We start from the raw sequence: 21,048 nt of genomic DNA, 5'->3' as shown, positions 1-21,048 counted from the left end.
GTGGTAACAGCTTGTGGACTCCTTATGAATTACTTCTTGAATGCACTTGTACAAGGAGCTGTTGGCTGTATGCAGGTTTTATTTTTATGCAAACATACTGACAATGACTAACTGGATGTGATTTTACCACAAGCAAAATAATTTTTTCCTTTACCGAAGTGGAGCTGGATTTCTTCAACCATATTGCAATATGCAAACATACTGGTACAATTTATGAGTGGAATGTAATCTCCATTTATAGGACATTTGAAATCACTATGGTGTCAGTCTCTGCTACGTTCAGCAGATTGACAGTATCTGGTAACTGTATAAACACTGTTTAGGCTACTTTCACATCTGCATTGTTAATTCTAGTTTTCAGATCCAGCAGAGGATCTCAAACTGGAATTAAACGGACCCGTGCCATTTAATACATCCGGATGCATATATTAAAAATAAAAATCCAGCACCATTGATGTGCATGCTGAATCTGGTTAAGCACGTTTCGCAAACCAGACACAAAACAGCAACTCGCAGCAGTTGCGTCTGGTGCAAAAATGCGACAGATGCAAACATGCATCCTGATCAATTTTGTCCCCATTGGCAGTGAAATGGGGACAAAATGGAACCATTTAATGCCGGTTTTGAGACCCTCTGCTGGATATCAAAAAGCTTTAGGAAACATGATTGATAACCCAAAATACATCTCCTTGTGGCTCCTACAATACAAGGCTGGTTCAAGAGGTTTTTTTCCTTCTGTGGGAAGTTGCATTGCTCTGTTCCATCATTAGAAGGCCAAGATCAACCATTTGTGCGATTTGACACTGCACCCGAATTGGCTCATTTGTGAGAACTCCCTGCAACAAATCTGCCGCATGAGAATATACACTAATATAAAGGATAGTTATGAAAGACTTGAACTTTATTTTTCCAAATTTACTGCAAGTGAACCTTGCCGAATACTGCAACTTTATTTAAGAACACAAGCAGCAAACCTTTACATAGTGCAAATGATTAAACACCAATATTTATATACAAAATTGTTTATTTAAAAACATTTTGGCAACATTAAAACAAAAATATATGGTTAGCATTGTAAGCATTGCATACATTCAATAGACCAGCAAGTGCAATAAACAGCAGAAGGCAACAGCGAACACTTTGCTCGTCTTTGGCAGCTAACCAAAATAGGCCCCTTTATTATATACATGGGGTACATACATAGAACACTGTGGCACAACCTACAACTTACTAAACTCAAAATCTTTTTTTTTTTTCTTTCGAAAAAGTAAAAACAACCTAGCCAGATATATCTTTCCAACCATGAAATCACCAGGTGCCACAGTAACTCGCAACAGACACTTAACATACTGCTTTAACACAGATAAAAAGGACACCAACTACAAGCCAGCCATTATAAGAAAAAATATTAAGCACACAACAGCATACGGCTATTTACAGTTTCACAGTTGTACAAATCATGTGTCCACATTCCATTTCTAACTTCAATGAATGTCATACACTCCTAAATCACAGTTAAAGCTCAGATGTGATTACAAATGCATAATAGGTTTAAATACTGCACTTTAAATATTCAAATATGTTGTAACATTCAGGCTAGGGCTACACATTGACTCTGGTTGCGCAACTTCACGTGCCATAAAAATAAAAAGTGTGTTCAACTACTTTAGGGTGCAACTTGGCCGAGAATTGTGCACGATTTAGGATTTTCAATACCCGTTAAATATAAAAAAAAAAAAAATTGGTGACAAGCCGCAGGTGAGTAACAAGCGACTGGCAGCGAACAATGGAAAAGCTGCTTGTAAGTTGTGTCCTCCAAGCAAAGCAGCAGAAGCTTCACTACAGTACATATGTAGTAACGCGACCACATTGACAATCTTTACTTGCTTGGTTTCATGCGTCCAAACATTATGAAATAAGTAGGGGTTGTCTAGGGCATAATTCATGGTTGTAATATCGCTTACTAGTGTCTGTACGGCGCTCCGTTTTCCCGCTGTGGCCCAGTTCACTTCTCCCACCTGGTATGCAAATGAATATCAGTACAGGGCGGAGACACCAGGGTTTCTTAATGGGCGTCTCCTTCTCCCTGGCTGTGCACTAATCCAATCACAGTGGAGAATGCAAGTTTTTATTCTCCCTGGCTGTGACGCGCTCTGCTGTGATTGGACCGCGCTGCAGCCAGGGAAGAGATGCCCATTTAGAAACCCTGGTGTCTCCTCCTCCCTGTACCAATGCTATTCATTTCCATACCCGGTGGGAGAAGTGAACAGGGGCACAGCGGGAAAACAGAGCGCCTGACAGACACTAGCAAGCGATATTACATCCATGAATTATGCCCTATACAACACCCTAATTATTTCATAATGCCTGGACCCATGAAAGGACCTCTTAAAAGGTCACTGTTTCCCTAGCCTTAAAGCATAAAGCTTGTGATACATTTGCACAACGCCAGTCCCAACAAATGGAACTAGATTGTAGAAACCGCCCAAAAGTTCCCTATATGATTTGGTAAGAGAGAAATGCCATAACTTTCGGAGGCACTGGCAGCTTCTGAACATGATTTGTAGTCATGACTCTTCTTATTGCCATACGACACAAGTGCTGAAGGCTGGAAACATAAGTGGGTGCAGCCCAGAAGTGTACGTTCCCATCCTGAGTTCTGTCAGTCAAAGAAAACCGCAAGTTAAATTGCGTAAAAAGGGAAGCATCTCCAGCTACACGCTCAAAATCCAAATACAATGTACTATCATCTTACCCAGCAGCTAGAACACTGCCGTCAGTAGAAAAGGCACAGCAAAGACCTTTATTTAAAGGTGCAGCTTCAACAGGGTGCGACTGATCAATACGCCAAAATCTCACCAACCTGCAATGATATATTTAAAATTGTGAGATCATTTGTAAATGAAGAAATGCATTTTGTTGAAGGTTTTATATTGAAGAAAGTGACAATGCTCATGATGTAACCAATTCACAAAAAGGTACAGAAAAAGAAAATAAAGTACATGCGTTACAACACTAAGTAATGCTTAAGGCAAATCAGGAAAGTTAAAATATGCAAAGTTATTTATATATAATAAAAATAATAAACTTACTTATCATCGGCAATGCTTGCAATATGTACCCCATCGTGGCTAAATGAGACTGATCTCACCCAGCGACCATTATCTCCCCCTGCAAATATAGGCGTTGGCGGGGGAAATAAGTGCCTGAAATGATAAAAAATAATAATCATGCACCATTTCAATATACAACTGGATTTAAGAAAGGAAGCATTCTGCAAAACCTATGGGTTACACTTTTTTTTTACACAATGGAGAACACAAGAGTCATGAATCAACGTTTGACATATTTGGGCAACAGATACAATGGCCTACAAATACTAACGTGGTGTAACTGGGCATTTAATGTAAAGTGCTCAGAAATTTCATACACGCCACAACGTTGCAGTTCTATTAATGAAACATGAGCAAGAATAATTCACTGTGCCTCATCCAACAAGGGGAAACATGTTGTTTCCTATGTTGATGACATTCTCAGGACAAGGCCTCATGCACACGACCGTTCTGCATCCGTTGCTCCGTTCCAAGGCCCGCAAAAAGTAAAATAAAAATATAGCATGTCCTATTTTTGTCCGTTTTGCAGACAATAGGCATTTCTACAATGGGCTACCCATTCCGTTCCGCAAATTGCGGAAAGCACACAGGCGGCTTCTGTTTTTTGCAGATCCGGACCGCAAAAGGAAAAAAAAAAAAAAAAAAAAAACGGTACGGTCATGTAGCCCAAGTCATCAATATCAGATCAAGGGGGGGGGGGGGGGGGGGGGAGGGGGGGGTTCCGACTCCTGGCACCCCTGTCTATAGAAAACCATTATTAAAAGTTTTAATAGGGCATTGGGGACATCTCATTAAAAACTTAAAGGTTTAGTTACTCTTTAAGAAATTTAATTTTAGGATTTACATACCCAAATTCAAAAAGAATAGACCCAATATGGGGATCCCAGACGTATACTCTGGTATCATAAGATGCAGTAGCTAACAAAGCTCCATCAGGAGAGAATTCACAAGCTACCACATCATTGAAGTGTCCTTCTAGCTTACGGATCATAGTATATTTATCCATGTCCCACAGAAAAACCTAAAAGTAAAACACAGTGGTTATAGTCTATGAAATTGAAACCTCAAACAGGCAAATCAAGGAAACTAAGACTACAAAAGTTACTATTAAAATGATAAGAAAATTACATTACTTGCTCAGTGTCATACCCAGTATATTAATGGGATAACATTACATAGAGTAAGCATGCAAATTTTTTTAATAAGCTCAAGTTAAAAATGTTAAGGCTAAAAGCAAGTTCTATAAAATGCACAATATAAAAACATAAAACGAGTTCAGTTTGCTTTTAAGGCTACAAGGTGACAGTTGGGTTCTGCATTACAACCCGTTTGTAAAGTATAGGTCTAACAATATAAACAGAATAGAAATCATATGGTTACTCCAGTAATACCCCCTTTGATAGAATAAGTTCACTGGTTTACAATAGGCTTGAATCACCAACGTGAGCCCAGGGAGAGAAACAGATACTGCAAGAAAAGAGAAAGTTGACAGCCAAAAGAAAACACTTTTGGCAAACAGACAATAACTAACAAATACACAAACTAAAATGTGTAAAAACATAAGGCTATATGGAGGATCAAGATACTTCATGGATATATGTGTGACTGGCAATGTTAGAAAACTAGGTTGAAGGAAATAGGAGCGGTTATTTTCATTATGTACAACATGGCTATATTCTATATTTAACAAGAATTGCTTATTAGTTCATGAGAAACTTCCATGTAACTGGAGTAGTAAGAATAAAGCAATTATGACCTTAGTCTTAATAAATAAAAACACAATATTAAAATGAAAATAAAATAAAATACAGACAGCAAAAATAAAGTAAAGAAAGAAAAAGCAGAAAGTGGACATCAACCAGCACCTGCGTACGTACAGTACACCTTGCAGTCGATTGCAAGGTTACTTCGTCCTGCGGCATTGGTCGTCCCCAGCCTGGTAGCCAGAGATGCCACTCTCTGCCCAGCTAACACCACTGTGCTCTCCTTTGTGTGGTGCCAACTTAACCTCAATCACACCCATATTGCTGCCACCACCTGTGACAGGGAAAGCAAGAAGCTTATGGAAAACACACAACCTACAATAGCAATGGCTTAAACAAGAACGTCAACATCCATATAGGCTAACTTTAAAGGTGTTAACTGCTCCTTCTGAGAACAGTCATTACACACAAATGCTCAATCTAATTACAATTGCATTTAAAAAACTGTTTTATTAACTAGTCATTTAATTATAATTAATGCATTAGCGCCATAAGGGCAAAATGCAGGAGCAGCGCCTGCCCTGTTTGTAGAGACAACAGCAGGTCATAATGTAAAATATGGCAAATGTAAATGCAATATTATATCACTGGTATTACTATACAAAGTGCATTTCCAGAACCATATGCTATAGACTCAAATTCTAATTATATTAGCATATGCAAAGCAAGGTATGAGGCCAATGACAGCGAATGGATTCTGGCATATTACTCATTAAATGATTCTGAAATGGACTGGCTTGCCGAAAGCAGTGCAAGTTATGATTATTTTTGCCAGCTAACACTTTCAGCAAGTTCTATCATGCATCATTGGGCTTTTATCAGTGGGCCAAAATCATTAACGACATACTATTTGATAGGACATTAAAATCTAAAAAAAAATAAAATAAAATGAGGAACTTTGAAACCTACAGCTTTCCCAGCGCCAACGGAACACAACATTAAGGAGTCGGGGGAGAACGTGCAGCAATACACCCAGTGCTGGTGCCCCCTTAACACTTTCATCATATTGCCTAAAAGACACAAAAACAGTCCATTATTGCAATTTCCAAAATATAAATATAAGATAATTTCAAATATAAAGACAGGCACAACAAATTTACATTTACTAATAAAACCAAGTTGCATCCTCAAAGCAAATATTTGTCAGTCTTTATGGCACTAACCAGACACCTGCAATTCACTGGATGAACCACTTCCCTTCCCCACCCCCCCCCCCTCCTCCCCTTTTAGTGTCTTTTTTTGCACCTACAGTTTTCAGTCCTTTTTTTGCATTAAAATCGGCTCCAGACTTAATATGGGTCTCTGGTAGTTTTTTTGTCCACTGATTTCATTATTAAACACAGCGGAGAAGATTAAAACTGGTGTAAAGTAGAACTGGTTTAGTTGCCCATAGCAGCCAATCAAATGCCACCTTTTTCAGAGCTTCTTTGGAAAATGAAAGGTGGAATCTGGTTGCTATGGGCAACCAAGCCAGTTCTACTTTACACCAGTTTAAAAAATCTCCCCCAGCATGTCTAAGCTTTGCCGTTTAGGCATTTCTTGTAAGGAATAAAAACAGCAGGAGGGAAAGAAAAATAAGCCATTTCACATTTGTTTTTATGGTGGAAATTTTTCAAGCCAAATGTATGTAGGAGCACTAGTAGAGTCATCTGCTAAGCTATAAGTTGACAGACTGTATGGCGTTTGAAATACCCATAGGACATCTAGGAATTTTTACATGTACCTGGCTACCCCATTTGCTTTGTTTGACCAACATCTCATTGAGATGCCCCCACTTACCATCAGCAATTCAATTTCAATACACATCAATGACAATACGTCACATAAAGACAGGCGCAGAATGCAAACCTGATTAACATGAACAGGGAGGGCTCAGGACTTCTCACACAGTTGCAGTATGTAAGTATGTGAATATACAAATATGTTTGGAAGCATACCATCATCCTTTAGGTCCCAGACCCTGAGAGTTTTGTCTCTGGAAGCAGAAACCAGTTTAAGGCTGCCATCCGGGGCAAAAGTTAAATCTCTAACAATTTCGGTATGATCCATCAGATTAAGGAGGAGCTTCCCTAAAGAAAACAGAAGAATTAAGACACAAGTGTACATACCAGATGGTAAAGAAATATAATCTTACAAAAGGTCTGTGATGGTTCTCATTTATCCAGGTCATGGTATACATGTAAAGAATAAAATCAAGGCAACTGGACTTACTATAGATTTCAAGAAATCTACAGTAAGTCCAGTTGCCTTGATTTATTCTTTAGATATATTTTACAAACTTAGGGTCCATTCACACGTCCATTTTTCCTTTCCTGATCTGTTCCGTTTTTTGCGGAACAGATCAGGACCAGTTCTGGACCCATTCATTTTCAATGGGTCCTGAAATTATATATATATTTTTTTAATTATCGGACAACACAATGTGTGCTGTCCGTTTCCGTTGTTCCGTTCCGCATGTCTGATTAAATATAAAACTTGTCCTATTCTTTTCCGCAAAAATCGGATCCTGGTACAATACAAAGTCAATGGTTCCGCAAAAAACGTAAGACATTCGTATGTCATCCGTTTTATGCGGAATCCGTTCCTGGAAATTAAATCCTGCCCACAGAAATCACTTATTCCCTATTTTTCAAAGAAATCCAAAACAACTTTATTTGCTTTGTGAAATTTATACATGTTTCCGTTTTTTGAGGATCCGCAAAAAACGGATGACATACGGAAACATTTTCAGGAAAAACGGACAGAAATTCAGGATATAGAAAAATACTGACGTGTGACTGTAGCCTTAAAGTGTAACTATTGTGCAATTTTTCAGAATAAGTTGCTGTGTGTATACAGTAAAGGAGGAATAACAGCATTTCTGGTCATTATAGGACTTATATTTGGCAGTTTGTCCCTGAAGCAGTGGACAGGGAATAGCTGGTATAATGTTTACCCATACGCAGGAGATACTGCTCCTCAACTTTTAGGCCAGCTTCACAAGGAGCAATAATAATGGAGATTACACAGTGGAATTAAAGGCCTTGCCTAGCTGTTAATATTGGTGACCCATCGTCAGGATGGGTCATCAATATCAGACTGGAGAGGGGATGGAGTGGGTATTTGTAATTACACCAAGACTCAACTCCACAAGAGACATGGTGTAGTGCAGTGATGGCTAACCTTGGCACTCCAGCTGTGGTAAAACTACAACTCCCAAGATGCCCCCCTTGCTTAGCTTCTCTCAGAACTCTAGAAGTAAATGGAGCATGCTGGGAGTCAGTTTCACCACAGCTAGAGTGCCAAGGTTAGCCATCACTGGTGTAGTGAGACCATCTCGTCAAACAGCTGATTGGCAGGGGTGCCAGGTATCTGACTTCTGCTGACCTATCTTGACGGCAGGTCATCAATATTAATGGCTGGACAACCCCTATAAGCAGTTTAGGCCTATAAGCAGTCTTTGCCTCTGCCTACCTGCAGTTACCCTCTCTTTTCCGCCCCCTCCCATTTACAGAGTCTTCTGGGTATGCTGATCCTTCAGAAAAAAGGCAGACACACTCACACAACGGCGGTTGGCCAAACAATCATTTGGTTGACAGCCATCTCCCCGACTCCTTAATACACAGACATGTCTGGCTCAGCTGAATGTATAGATTTATCCAATGGGGAAAAGAGAAAGCTCCTGCCAGACACCTCTGGCAATGGCTTATCTCCCAGAAGAACATAAGGATTCAGCGAAAGTAAACATGTTGACCGATCCTTCTCTCCCCTGCCATCACCTGTGTCTAGAGCTCCTAATGCATGTAATCTGTTGGTCACACCCACCATTCTCAGTCGGTTCAGCCGTCAATGCACTAATGTAAATGGGGGGCATTTAGTAAGAAGGAGACGAGCCTGATAAAACGACAAGGAAGCATCTTTCCCTACATTAATAAATGAATAGAAGATACTTTGTAAAGAAATGAATTGGCTACCCTTTCATTTTCACTTTAAAGCTCGACAGTTCCCAGGTGAAATAGTGCTGAGGGTTCAATGGTTTGGGTCTGATACTGAAGATACAATATGAAAAGAACAGCTCCTTTCAGCACAGTTGTCAATAACTAAAGGTATAAAGTGCATCGCCTCTTGTTTGCCTTCCTTTCAGTCCAGGTTATCGGTCTGATTAATATGCAAACAGTAAGCATAAAAAGTTTATCACGTAACCTTTAAAAATCATTAGACTCTTCTGCAAACACTTCTGGTTTGCAGTTTCATTTCTAGCGTGGATCTAAAAGGCCAGTTTCAGACACCATTAATAGAGCTGCAAGACCTGAAATCCACAGGGATGTGCTGATCCAACTTTACATCAGCAAAGGGTTCTATGGTGATCCAAGGTCCATTCAGAAGAACTACTAGGGGTCCAGGTTTTTGTAGCAGTAGTACAGCTGTTAATATGATCATATTATGGTTGTCTGAACCAAGCCTAAAGGGTGGTACTAAAAAGGTAAATTTCACTTAAAGCAGGAATCCCTATTCTGAACATAATTCCATTAACACCAAGATGGCATCAGAAGCTTTGAGCGAAGTTACCTGTCTGACTGTCCTCTCACAAGCATGTCCAGTACTGGCAACCAAAACAAATGCCAAGCAGCCACCCAATCTAACTTGCTAATGTCATGCATTTATTGGGCAGTGGTCTACGACAAGAGGCTAGACAGCACTTGCAAAAGTAACTCCCAGGAATAGGAATGATACGCTGAAAGCTCTTGAGAAACTCAGGTTGGAGACCATTATACAAGAGTATCTGAAGGACAACCGAATAATTATGTTTACACAGCTACAAGGAACAATGACCAACTTCAACAGCAAGCTACAAAACTGCATAGCTGTAGATAAGAAAGCGGCTCAAGAAGAATGTATAGTTTGCAACAACTTAAAAGGGGTTGTCCGAAACAAAAACAACATTTACAGGTGACCAGGCATGGTGTCAAAATGAAAGTCTCCCCTGGTCAGTGACCCAGCTCCAACACCACAGCTACTATTACCTGCCAGAACAAAAGTTAACATGTTGGCTACATGCACGGCATTGCTGCCAGCCAAATTATGGTCTCGTTGGTGACGTACACAGGAAGAACATGTGGCCACTGAGGCTCCCCACACATCTGTATATGTAAATACTTACAACCCCCATGAAATAGCAATTCTGCTACATCTTTTCTTAGAACTCTGCATTGTACTGTTCATGTAAAAATTACTCCTAGAAATGTACAGACTGACAATAGGGACGTTACATGTCAAAAGACAGTGGGTGTCTGCACTAACTGGACAGTGTGAGACTCTGCAGGGACACCCCCAACTAGTAACGGTCTTTATAAAACAAAAACAACGTGCCAACGATTGGGGTTCAGAGTTGTTACATCATTGGAAATATAACTATTTACTAAAGCACAAAAGTCTGGACAAGAACAGTGATCATATACATTTGAAAAACCCTCCTCGTATACTGCAAGCGCAAGAACAGAGCCCTGAAAGATCTCTGAAGTCTGGCATGGGTAAGTTTGCAAAGCGCATGCGTGAAGATATCCCAGCCGATACAGCAAGCACAGGAAGACAGAGTCTGGTAAGAGTGAAATAACTCAAAAGTGTATAAGAGTGGACAATACCACAACTTGGAATATTAGCACAATCACTGAACTGTAAAAACTATAAAGTATATAACACGGGAAGGTGTACTAACATCGATACCACTCGGTCACGGCGTGAGAAAATAAAAATATATAAAAATACATTTGGCCAATTCATTGAACTGCATCTTGTAAACAATAGAAAGAGCCTCTGTATTATATAATTGCTCGGGATTAATGTGACATTGATACCAGCGTACATCCTAACAAATAGGAGTGGACTTAACATCTAGTGTGGATAAAGGATCACTAACTCATTGTCTTAAATGTTGCATACGTGAGCTCCGCATGTTCATGCAATAAAAAAATAAGAAAGGGACAGAGACTGCTTTTTATTTAGCATTTATATTTTTTTAACTGTTATTGTATCTTAAATAGATATATGTTACTGTGAGCCAGCCATCGTTTAATTTGCATTTCTTACACACAAAAAAAAAAATATATATATATAAGATAAATGATGTCAACTACTGAGTAAGTGGAATTACTCTTATTAAAGCTGTAGGAGCTTAGCATTCTGGAGAGTGGTACTAGTCACAGGAGGTTACACTTCTTGGCCACAGCAGTGATGAGTCCCCCCCCATGGGTCTTGAAACACATGACGGACACCTCACCGCTGCAGCTAGTCAAACATGATGTGTTGACTGGACTGAGACCCTGGAGGCAGGTAAGTATGCCTTCTCCAGAGGTCCAGCCACATGGATTGGGAAGAGGGCCTGAAAGATGCCCCTAAATTATATTGCCTGCAAGTAATAAGTGTTACTGTCTTGTCAAATACCTGTATAAACATCCCATATCTTGATCCGCCCATTGCTCAGCCCTGTAGCAAGCAGCAGCTGGTCTTGACCAAACTTGAAGCGGTGCCATTCTATATTCACACAGCTACTCTGTTTTTCTGGTACAGATGATCCAAATGCCAGACTCCAGACAATGTCCCCGCAGTCTATGGAATGCTCTTGAGGCCTGCTTCTTTGTGCGGCATCGCTGTTCTGTCTAGATAGTCTTCCAGTTGTCAAGTTTACAATGTTCTTTGTACTGCCAGCAGCACTGAAGAGGAAAAGGAGAGAGTTAACTGAAAAACCCCTCAGACAATAAGCTAAGGGCTCCTGCACACGACTTCTGTGTATAAAGACCACCACAATACTCTGCCTGATCTGACAGACCCCATAAACTTAGAAGGCCTTCCATCTATTTGAATGGAAGAATAGCGTTGCATGCTGAATTAGGCTTTCACACTAGCAGCACGACGAATCGGACAGGCTGTTAACACTGTTGGATCCGTCCTGCCGATATTTCGCCGTGCCGCCGCAGCATGGCGAAAGGCCGCCAGATTAACAGTACTGCATGTCCGACTTTTTAGTCCGGCAGCCTCTCACCGCGAACTGCCGTGCTGCGCCGGAGCTTCGCTTCTGCTGCTAGTGTGAAAGTACCCCTATTCTTTCCATGAAATCTGCTGAGACTGCTCAGTGTAAACTGAGCCTAAGAACTGCAATAGTGATAGAAGCACCAACCTTAAATGGAATCTGTCATGTGGATATTTGATTATAATCTAACCAATTATATACAATCATTAACTACTAAAAAGTGCCTTAGACACATTCACTTACTGGTGTGATAGATGTTACCTTATAATATACACACACAAAGATGCCACATGCCAATGAGCCGGTTTGAGTCTAGTATGATTTCACAGAGTCCAGCGTTTATTAATTCAGAGCTATAGCCACTCCCCTGCCCACCTGCTGCCGATTCATATGGAAAATACCTGTCAATCAGCAGCAGGTAGGCGGGAAGAGTCAGGAGCTCATAATATTCAGGACTCATCACTATGAGCTGGAGCTTTTTAATACAAGATGTTGGCAGATTGACTGGGTCAATTAAAGAAAGTGACCCAGCATTTTGCTAAGAGAATCAGTCACTTATTTATGTTGCCCTTAGTTAGGACACCATAAAACTGGTGACAGGTTCCCTTTAAAGGGGTTGTCTCACTGCAGCAAGTGGCATTTATCATGCAGAGACAGATCATTCATTAGCTTGATTTATTTCTCCATCACACTATAGATTGTCTCCAGGGGTTATGACCACCTTACAGTCCAGCAGCAGTGGTCGCGCTTGTACACTATAGGTAAAGGTGCCATCTCTGTGTATAGGCCGCAGCAGCTTCTCCCATCACAGTGCATTAGCAAGAGCCTTGTATTCACTTTCTCTACTCTATAAATGCCATTTACTTAAGCGAGACCACCCCTTTAAAAGTGCTATCTAGTTTTAAGAGGAAGCCAGGTGACATTTGGGATCTGCCTGCAAGAAAGTAGTCGCTCATTACTAATCTGGCAGATAGTGTCATTGCAAGGAGCCCAGTGATTGGCTGCAGCAGTCACATGTTGATGTGACATCAACACTGCAGTGCGATAAACAGAGTCCAGCCAGTAGAACCAGACTGACAGTGCGGGATCTGCCAGGTATTAGGGTACTTTCACACTTGTGGCAGAGGATACCAGTAGGCAGTTCCATAATTTGCAAACTGATGGCATCTATCAGACTGATCAGGATCCGGTTCATGATCCGTCTGACAAATGCATTGAAATGCTGGATCCGTGTCATCCAGAAAAACGGATCAGGGCTGGATCTGGCATTAATACATGTCAATGGGGAAAAATAAAAAATGCCAGATCCGGCATTCCATCAAGTGTTCCAGAATTTTGGACAGAGATAAAAACCACAGCATGCTGCGGCATTATCTCCGTCCTGAAAAGTCAAAAAGACTGAACTGAAGACATCCTGAACGGATCACTCCATTAAGAATGCATTAGGATAAAACTGATCAGTTCTTTTCTGGCATAGTGCCCCTGTGACGGAACTCTATGCTGGAAAAGAAACACACTAGTGCGAAAGTACCCAAAGGCTACTTCCACACTGACGTTTTGGCTTTCCGTTTGCGAGATCCATTCAGGGCTCTCACAAGCGGTCCAAAACGGATCAGTTTTTGCCCTAATGCATTCTGAATGGAAAAGGTTCCGCTCAGAACGTATCTGTTTCCATCAGAAACTTGCAGCGCTTTGGTGTTGGTCTGATAAAACTGAGCCAAGCGGACCCACCCTTACACAACGCAAGTCAATGGGGACGGATCCGTTTTCTATGACAAATGAAAAATTAGTCGTCCTCCATTGACTTGCAATAGTGTTCAAGACGGATCAGTCTTTGCTATGTTGAAGATAATCCCTGTTCTGAACAGATTCAGACAGTTGTATTATCTGAACGGATCCGACTGTGCAGATCCATGACAGATCCGCACCAAACGCGAGTGTGAAAATATGGCTACTTTCACTCACAGTTTGGGCGGATCTGCAAAAAACAGATCAATTACAATAATACAAGTGTATGCATCTGTCATGAACGGATCCATTTGTATTATCTTCAACATAGCCAAGGCGGATCAGTCATGAACTCCATTGAAAGTCAATGTGAGACAGATCAGTTTTCTATCGTGCCAGAATGTGTCATAGAAAACTGATCCGTTCCCACTGACTTACATTGTGTGCCAGGACGGATCCGTTTGGCTCAGTTTCATCAGACTGACACCGAAATGCTGCAGGCAGCGTTTTGGTGTCTGCCTTCAAAGCGGAATGGAGACGGAACGGAGGCAAACTGATGCATTCTGAGCGGATCCTTTTCCATTCAGAATGCATTAGGGTAAAACGGATCAGTTTTGGACCGCTTATGAGAGCCCTGAACGGATATCAGAAACTGAAAGCCAAAACGCCTGTGTGAAAGTAGCCTAGGTGATGATCAATTCTATACCTGCAGGTGGATCCCAATCGTTGCCCGGTTTCCACCTGAAACCGGACAGCCCATTTAAAGCATTCAGCATCTAACAAGAGCTGCTAATTCAGATGTGTCCGCAAGTTTCTGGAGTTCCCTACAAGTGAAGATATGCAAGATCACAGAGTTTTCTGGACCGCTGCCAGTTATACCACTAAAAGGGTCTAGAGCAGGGGTGCACAACCTGCGGCCCGGGGGCCACATGCGGCCCTTGATACCATTCTGTGCGGCCCCCAACCATCTGGTTACAGACATGTATGCCTATGTCTTGTGGCTGCTCACATGTATTTTTCATGTATTTCTCCCATTAGATGGGAGTCCTGGAAGTGTAAATAGACATTAATGTTATTTAATGTGTGTTCAATATGCCATAAGTACAATATTTCAGTTGTTAATACACCTTTCAATTTTAATTTCGGCCCTTGTCATTGGTTCAGTCTGGCAATGTGGCCCCCAACCAGGAAACGTTGTGCACCCCTGGTCTAGAGCCTGCTTATCCCAATATATCACACCCTGCACGCCAGAATTAAAGCTTCAAAACCTCAAGCTGGTGAATTTTGACTTTTTAGGGTTACTTGTGCCAATGACGTAACTTTTTGGTTACGTTAATTCATTTCACATGAGCCACTGACCAAAAAAAAAAAAAAACTCCCTCCAGTGGGAGGAGGTGATAAAAAACTGGAGTATCGTTTATAGATCAAAGTGTTAGGTGTAAAGATGAGCCAAACTTAATAGGAAATGTGCACAGAAATCGGCATAAAGTATGCCAATACAGACTGACTTCAAATATTACCCTCATGATAAATTATCCCCTTAACGTTTAGTGTACTCCATTTTATTTGTAAGGCTATGTTCACATCTCGGCTCTAGAGTCCATTGAAAATACACGTTGGGAGTATTCCCCGATGAATACCGTTAAAAGGGTTTCTGTCATGAGAAATAACGTTATGTAGCTGACTGACATTAGCGATGTGCTAATATCAGCAGTACATAACAGTATGCTTTATAACTTGCTGCCGTTCTCTTAAAATATGCTAATCAGCCTCTAGGTGCTGTTGGAGCCTTTAGGTGCTGAAGCAACGCCCTGTCTACGCACCCTTTGGCACGCCCAGGTCCACTTGATTGACTTTTGAGTTCTCCTCATCGCCCCGTAAATCCCGTGCTGCCCGTTTAGCATTAGGCACAGTAAGTGAAGCCAGCAGCAGGAGGGCGTCCTTCATTCACTGGGCAGAATACTAAACGGGCTGCGCAGGATTTACGGGACGATGAGGAGAACTCAAAAGTCAATCAACTGGACATGGGCGTGCCAAAGAGTGCGCAGACCAAGCCTCTAGGTGCTGAAGCAACACCCTAAGGCCCCTTTCACACGGGCAAGTATTCCACGCGGATGCGATGCGCGAGTTGAACGCCTTGCACCCTCACTGAATACCGACCCATTCATTTCTATGAGGCTGTTCACATGAGCGGTGATTTTCACACATCACTTATGCATTGCGTGAAAAATTGCAGCATGCTCTATTTTGTGCGTTTTTCACATAACTCACCTTAGTCCACTTGATCGGCCTCGTCTGTCTCCTTTGCTGAACAGGACCTGTGGTGACGTCACTCCGGTCATCACATGTTCTTTTACCATGGTGATGGATCATGTGATGACCTGGAGTGACGTCACCACAGGTACTGCTCAGCAAAGGAGACAGAAGAGATGCCGGCTACGAGATCAAGTGGACTAAGGCGAGTTAAATAAAATAAAAAAAAAAAAAAAAAAAAAATTTAACCCCTCCAGCGCTATTTTACTGTGCATTCTGTATTCAGAATGCCATTTTCCCTCATAACCATGTTATAAGGGAAAATGCAATCTACAGAACACGAATCCCAAGCCCGAACTTCTATGAAGAAGTTCGGGTACCAAACATGCACAATTTTTCTCACGCAAGTGCAAAACGCATTACAATGTTTTGCACTCGTGTGGAAAAATTCAACGCACCCGCACATTTTCCCGCAACGCCCGTGTGAAAGAGGCCTAATAGAACCTAGAGGCTCATTAGCATATTTTAAGAGAACGGCGGAAAGGAGTTATTAAGCATACTGTTATGTACTGCTGACATCAGCACATCGCTAATGTCAGCTACATAAAGGGTTTCCGTCATGGGAAATAACGTTAAGTACTGCCACGTAGATCTGCCATCAACTCCGCTGTAAAAGCTCTCTTTTTTACTGAATAGGAACCCTTACATACACCGTATTAACAGTATCATTACACACCCAATAAATGCCCAAAGGACACCACTTTAGCATAATCTTGGCATATACACGCAACACATCTGCCCAACATGTAGATGTGAACAGAGCGATTTGTTCAAATACTTTTCTGTGCAGCATTAAAACGTATTGGTTCCGTGGAGCCAAAGTTATCTTGTTACTGTATTCACATCTGTGCATTTTAAAAATATTTAAAACAGCAAGCCGAAATGGGCTTTGGTACTGGCTGGTACCTTGGTACCACAGCCCAGTTTGGATTACTTTTTCAGATATGCAAAGAGGAATACAGTAGGAATTAAAAGAAGTCTCTGGAGCCAATACATTGTAATGCTGTACGGAAACAGCATTAAAATCTAAGTATTTGAATGAATTGACTTTGGATCTATGATCTGAAGGTCAATTTGCTCAAGCCTACCACTATGATAAACTGGTTCGCATAAGGTAACGTCGCTCTAGTAATAAACTCAAAAGGGAGTCACACCCATTGCAAAATATAAGTTGCCAACCGTTTTAGGGTACTTTCACACTAGCTTCGCCGGATCCGGCACTCGCAGCTGTAGGTAGGTATGTATGTATATGATATGGCATTCTAGCAAGTGATCAGGATTATTGGTCAGAGAAAACGCAGCAGTATTTTCTCAATTTAAATACTGTAAAAGGACTGAACTGACAAATCCTGAACGGATTGCTTTCCATTCAGAATGCATCGGGGATTGATCCCCTAGGACAGAACTCAATACCGGAAAACTTTGACGCAAGTGTGAAAGTACCCATAGGCAGTAAGGAACAAGACCTATCACCCATGCAGACTCTAGGGAACATACAACATGTTACTTACAAGTTTTTAAGGCACTGAGACCAGGGAACCAGTTTCACAATACGATGACCCTGAGACCAAGCAAAATAGGAGCCGTCTGGAGCGAAAGCCACTGTCCAATTTTCACGGCCATACTTCTGCTCAAACGGAGAAGTCGGTGATATCAGCTCCCCAATGCTCCTAGATCTTGCTAAAATGAGATCAAGGAAATGAGAGAGAGAGATATATTAGTGCGTCACAAACCTATGTCCACTGGGGATGATTTTAACATAATAAATGTACGTAAATCAGAATTAATGGGAAGGTATGACTAACGCATGAAGAAAAAGTATAAGAAAATGAATCCAGCATCTCACATCCTAGAACAAGGAGGATACTAGCGGGGGGGGGGGGGGGGGGGGCGGTGCTGGTAGACAGGCATGTGAGCCAGTGTGTGTGTGATATATATGGGGGATGGTAGGAAGAGGGAGGGTAGGGGGATGGGAAGGAATGAAGTGGTCTGGTTGGATGAGTGTCAGGCAGCAGAAATAGGTGAAGTAAATTCCACACACTAGTGGGGGAGGGCACAGACATGGCAAACACAGCAGCTCTGACTACACCTTGACAAACCCAGTTCTCACGTGATGTCAATAAAAGAATGGAAGGACTGGAGATCAACGCCTTATAATTAAATTACGCCATACCCAGCATGTATACATATTTCCATCACCAGGCAAGACTGCAACACATCCAGCGCCACCATGAGAAGAGAATATATAGAGTGACCAGAAAGTGAAGGGTAATATAAGACCCCCGACCACCAGGCAGTCCCTGGCTCTCCTCCATTCACCAACCATGAGAAGAGAATATATAGAATCCCCAGAAAGGTCAGGATAATAAGACCCCCGACCACCAGGCAGTCCCTGGCTCTCCTCCATTCACCAACCATGAGAAGAGAATATATAGAATCCCCAGAAAGGTCAGGATAATAAGACCCCCGACCACCAGGCAGTCCCTGGCTCTCCTCCATTCACCAACCATGAGAAGAGAATATATAGAATCCCCAGAAAGGTCAGGATAATAAGACCCCCGACCACCAGGCAGTCCCTGGCTCTCCTCCATTCACCAACCATGAGAAGAGAATATATAGAATCCCCAGAAAGGTCAGGATAATAAGACCCCCGACCACCAGGCAGTCCCTGGCTCTCCTCCATTCACCAACCATGAGAAGAGAATATATAGAATGACCAGAAAGTGAAGGATAATATAAGATCCCCGATCGCCAGGCAGTCCCGGCTCTCCTCCATTCACCAGCCATGAGAAGAGAATATACAGAAAGGTCAGGATAATAAGACCCCCGACAACCAGACAGTCCCTGACTCTGCTCCAGTCACCAGCCATGAGAGGAGAATATACAGAAAGGTCAGGATAATAAGACCCCCGACCACCAGGCAGTCCCTGGCTCTGCTCCAGTCACCAGCCATGAAGCGCTGGAGGAGGCGCACGTCTGCCCGCGGACTCACCTATTTCATTTTCGTTTACAAAGTCGGGAAAGCTTGCCATCTAAATAGGAACCAGACGTCTAGGGAAGAAAGTGTCTCAGCGAACCCGGCTACAACAGAAGACCGCACAACAACCAAACTGTACACCGCTTCCCTCCGCACCAACGCTCCCGACGCCTGCACTCCAAGCAACTGACTACAAAATGGCTCACACCGCCCGAAAAAAGTCCGGGGGCGGGGACGTGACATGACGTCATTACTCCAACAGCTGCCACAGAGGCGCTCGAGGCGTTGGCTGCTCTCCTGGGCTGAGAGGTTGATCACATGATCAGTCAGGGAAAGGGAGGGGCTTATTCTCTGCAACTGTGACTGGAATGTATGGGCTCCCGGGAGGAATTCACACGTGACTCGGCGGATAGGAATGTGGAGTGCGGAGTACGTGTAATGGGGCGTCCAGGAGAGGCTGCTATAAAGTCATAGAGAACACGGTGGAAAGTCTCTGTAATGGAGCTAGAGGCACGTAATGGTAGAGCAGGGTCTGTAGATATGTAGGCTATACTGAGCAGTGACCTGGGCCTGCTTGAGGTCCACACTGTTCCATGCCTGAGGGTGTATGTGGATTTCCATGTGCAGCAGAATACATTACCAGCTCAGTACATGAGATTTTCAGACAAGTTAGTGGCTCACCTATTCAGAATCACAGATAAGGTGCTCTATCCCAGGCGTACCCACCGCCTGATAAATGGCAGTCTTTACAAATAGACCAGATGGGTGGCACTCTATTGACTGGTGTAGCATGGATAAAAATGGAGATAAATTATTTAATGGATATTTATTTATAAAAAAGACAAAACTATGAGTAATCCCTACTGAAATAGAATAGAAGATAAAAATCTTAAAATAACAATAGCATACAATCAAATAAATCGTGAATAGTCCTGCAGCTCAAAAAATCTAAAAAGTCAATTGATGTTCAATAACCTAGACGAGAGTCATCGGGGTCAAGAATCAAGAAGATGGTGGTAAACAAAAACTGAATCCAAACAATGAGCGATCAACTGTCCTAGATGAACAACCAGATGGTCTTCTATCCACTCAGAAATGGTGGAGTGTCAGCTCTAAGGAAAAGAGTTCCTCCTAGTGTCAGGTGACAAGAGTAACACACACTGGGTATTATTCCCTTGGGGTTATGTTTCCCGAGGGAATATAGTTAATATTTGTTCTAACACAATGAGCTGGTAACAATACTTTTACAACTTCTGGTGGATGACGTCTTGTAATAAAGAATACCAAGGAAAGATTGCAGGTATATGTGTAACACTGCTCAGTTGTATAGCTATTTGATAGTACGTTAGCACTCTTCAAACAGTTGTTAGTTCTCTCGCGTTCGCGATGTATTGCTGCAATCCCAGCTTCCTTCCTTACAGCAGTGCGCTGGGGTAGCGTATCACGTTCTCCTCAGGCACACCACGTGGCGTCCCACGTGGTTCAATGCATAGTTGGTTACTGGTTCTCAGTGTGGGAGCGGTCCGCTCCTGTAGCACTTCTAAATCAGCTGCCTTTTGAACAAGTGGAGAGTCAGGTAATAACAGTCTAAATTTAAAAACATAAGGTATTGAGATCTTTGGTAATATCTCGCCAAGTACGGCTTATTGGCTATTGGCTATTGGCTATCTCCTCCTCCTCCCCCCCGGCCCCTACCAGGTGCGTTTCAGAGCACATGCTCCTTCCTCAGTGGTTATCAATAGCCCTTTGATCCAACGGGTTTATATATGGTCTTCTATTAAACACTGGGCGGTGTCCAGTCCGGCTAAGAATTATCAAAAAGCCGGGCTGGATTATAAAGATATAGGATTGTTCTTCCAGCCAAATCCACGGTTATTTAATATGATCTTGAACTTTGTTTTAGACTCTGATGTATGTTATTATCATGATAAACATAAGTCAAAATTGTATAAAGACATCACAGAGAATAAAACATCATATTGGCAAAAAATCATCATGTCGGTAAAAAAAAATGCATCATATTGGCAAAAAAACGCATATGCATTATTCATGCGTTTTTAGTTAAAACTGAATCCTTATAGCAACATTATTAATATCTTACATTAAGAGAAGACGTCATCGGGGGATGACAGAAAGAAACCCTTTATG

The 21,048-nt window shown here is 42.0% G+C and overlaps 1 protein-coding gene across 1 annotated transcript; it reads right to left on the bottom strand.

Moving 5' to 3' along the window:
- Nucleotides 1-1,006: 1,006 nt before the first annotated feature.
- Nucleotides 1,007-19,102, bottom strand: WSB1 (WD repeat and SOCS box containing 1). Its single transcript, XM_044285079.1, has 9 exons — nucleotides 18,916-19,102; nucleotides 17,435-17,603; nucleotides 11,297-11,565; nucleotides 6,814-6,945; nucleotides 5,786-5,886; nucleotides 3,962-4,134; nucleotides 3,093-3,206; nucleotides 2,756-2,863; nucleotides 1,007-2,659 (listed from the first exon to the last, which is right to left on the bottom strand). The coding sequence occupies exons 1-9, from the start codon at nucleotides 18,953-18,955 to the stop codon at nucleotides 2,497-2,499; spliced, it is 1,269 nt and encodes a 422-aa protein (XP_044141014.1). The 5' UTR covers nucleotides 18,956-19,102; the 3' UTR covers nucleotides 1,007-2,496.
- Between the last annotated feature and the right edge of the window lie 1,946 nt (nucleotides 19,103-21,048).

The sequence above is a fragment of the Bufo gargarizans genome, chromosome 3 (genome assembly GCF_014858855.1).
Source record: "Bufo gargarizans isolate SCDJY-AF-19 chromosome 3, ASM1485885v1, whole genome shotgun sequence".
Taxonomy (NCBI): Eukaryota; Metazoa; Chordata; class Amphibia; order Anura; family Bufonidae; genus Bufo; species Bufo gargarizans.
This window is presented reverse-complemented; position numbering and strand designations above follow the sequence as displayed.

Coding starts and splice junctions, on each gene's coding strand:
- WSB1 (XM_044285079.1), bottom strand. CDS start 18,955: ATGGCAAGCTTTCCCGACTTTGTAAACGAAAATGAAATAG. Junction 11,566..17,434: donor TCTCAGTGCCTTAAAAACTT/GTAAGTAACATG, acceptor TTTCCTCTTCAG/TGCTGCTGGCAGTACAAAGA. Junction 4,135..5,785: donor CCGTTGGCGCTGGGAAAGCT/GTAGGTTTCAAA, acceptor TTTTACTTTTAG/GTTTTTCTGTGGGACATGGA.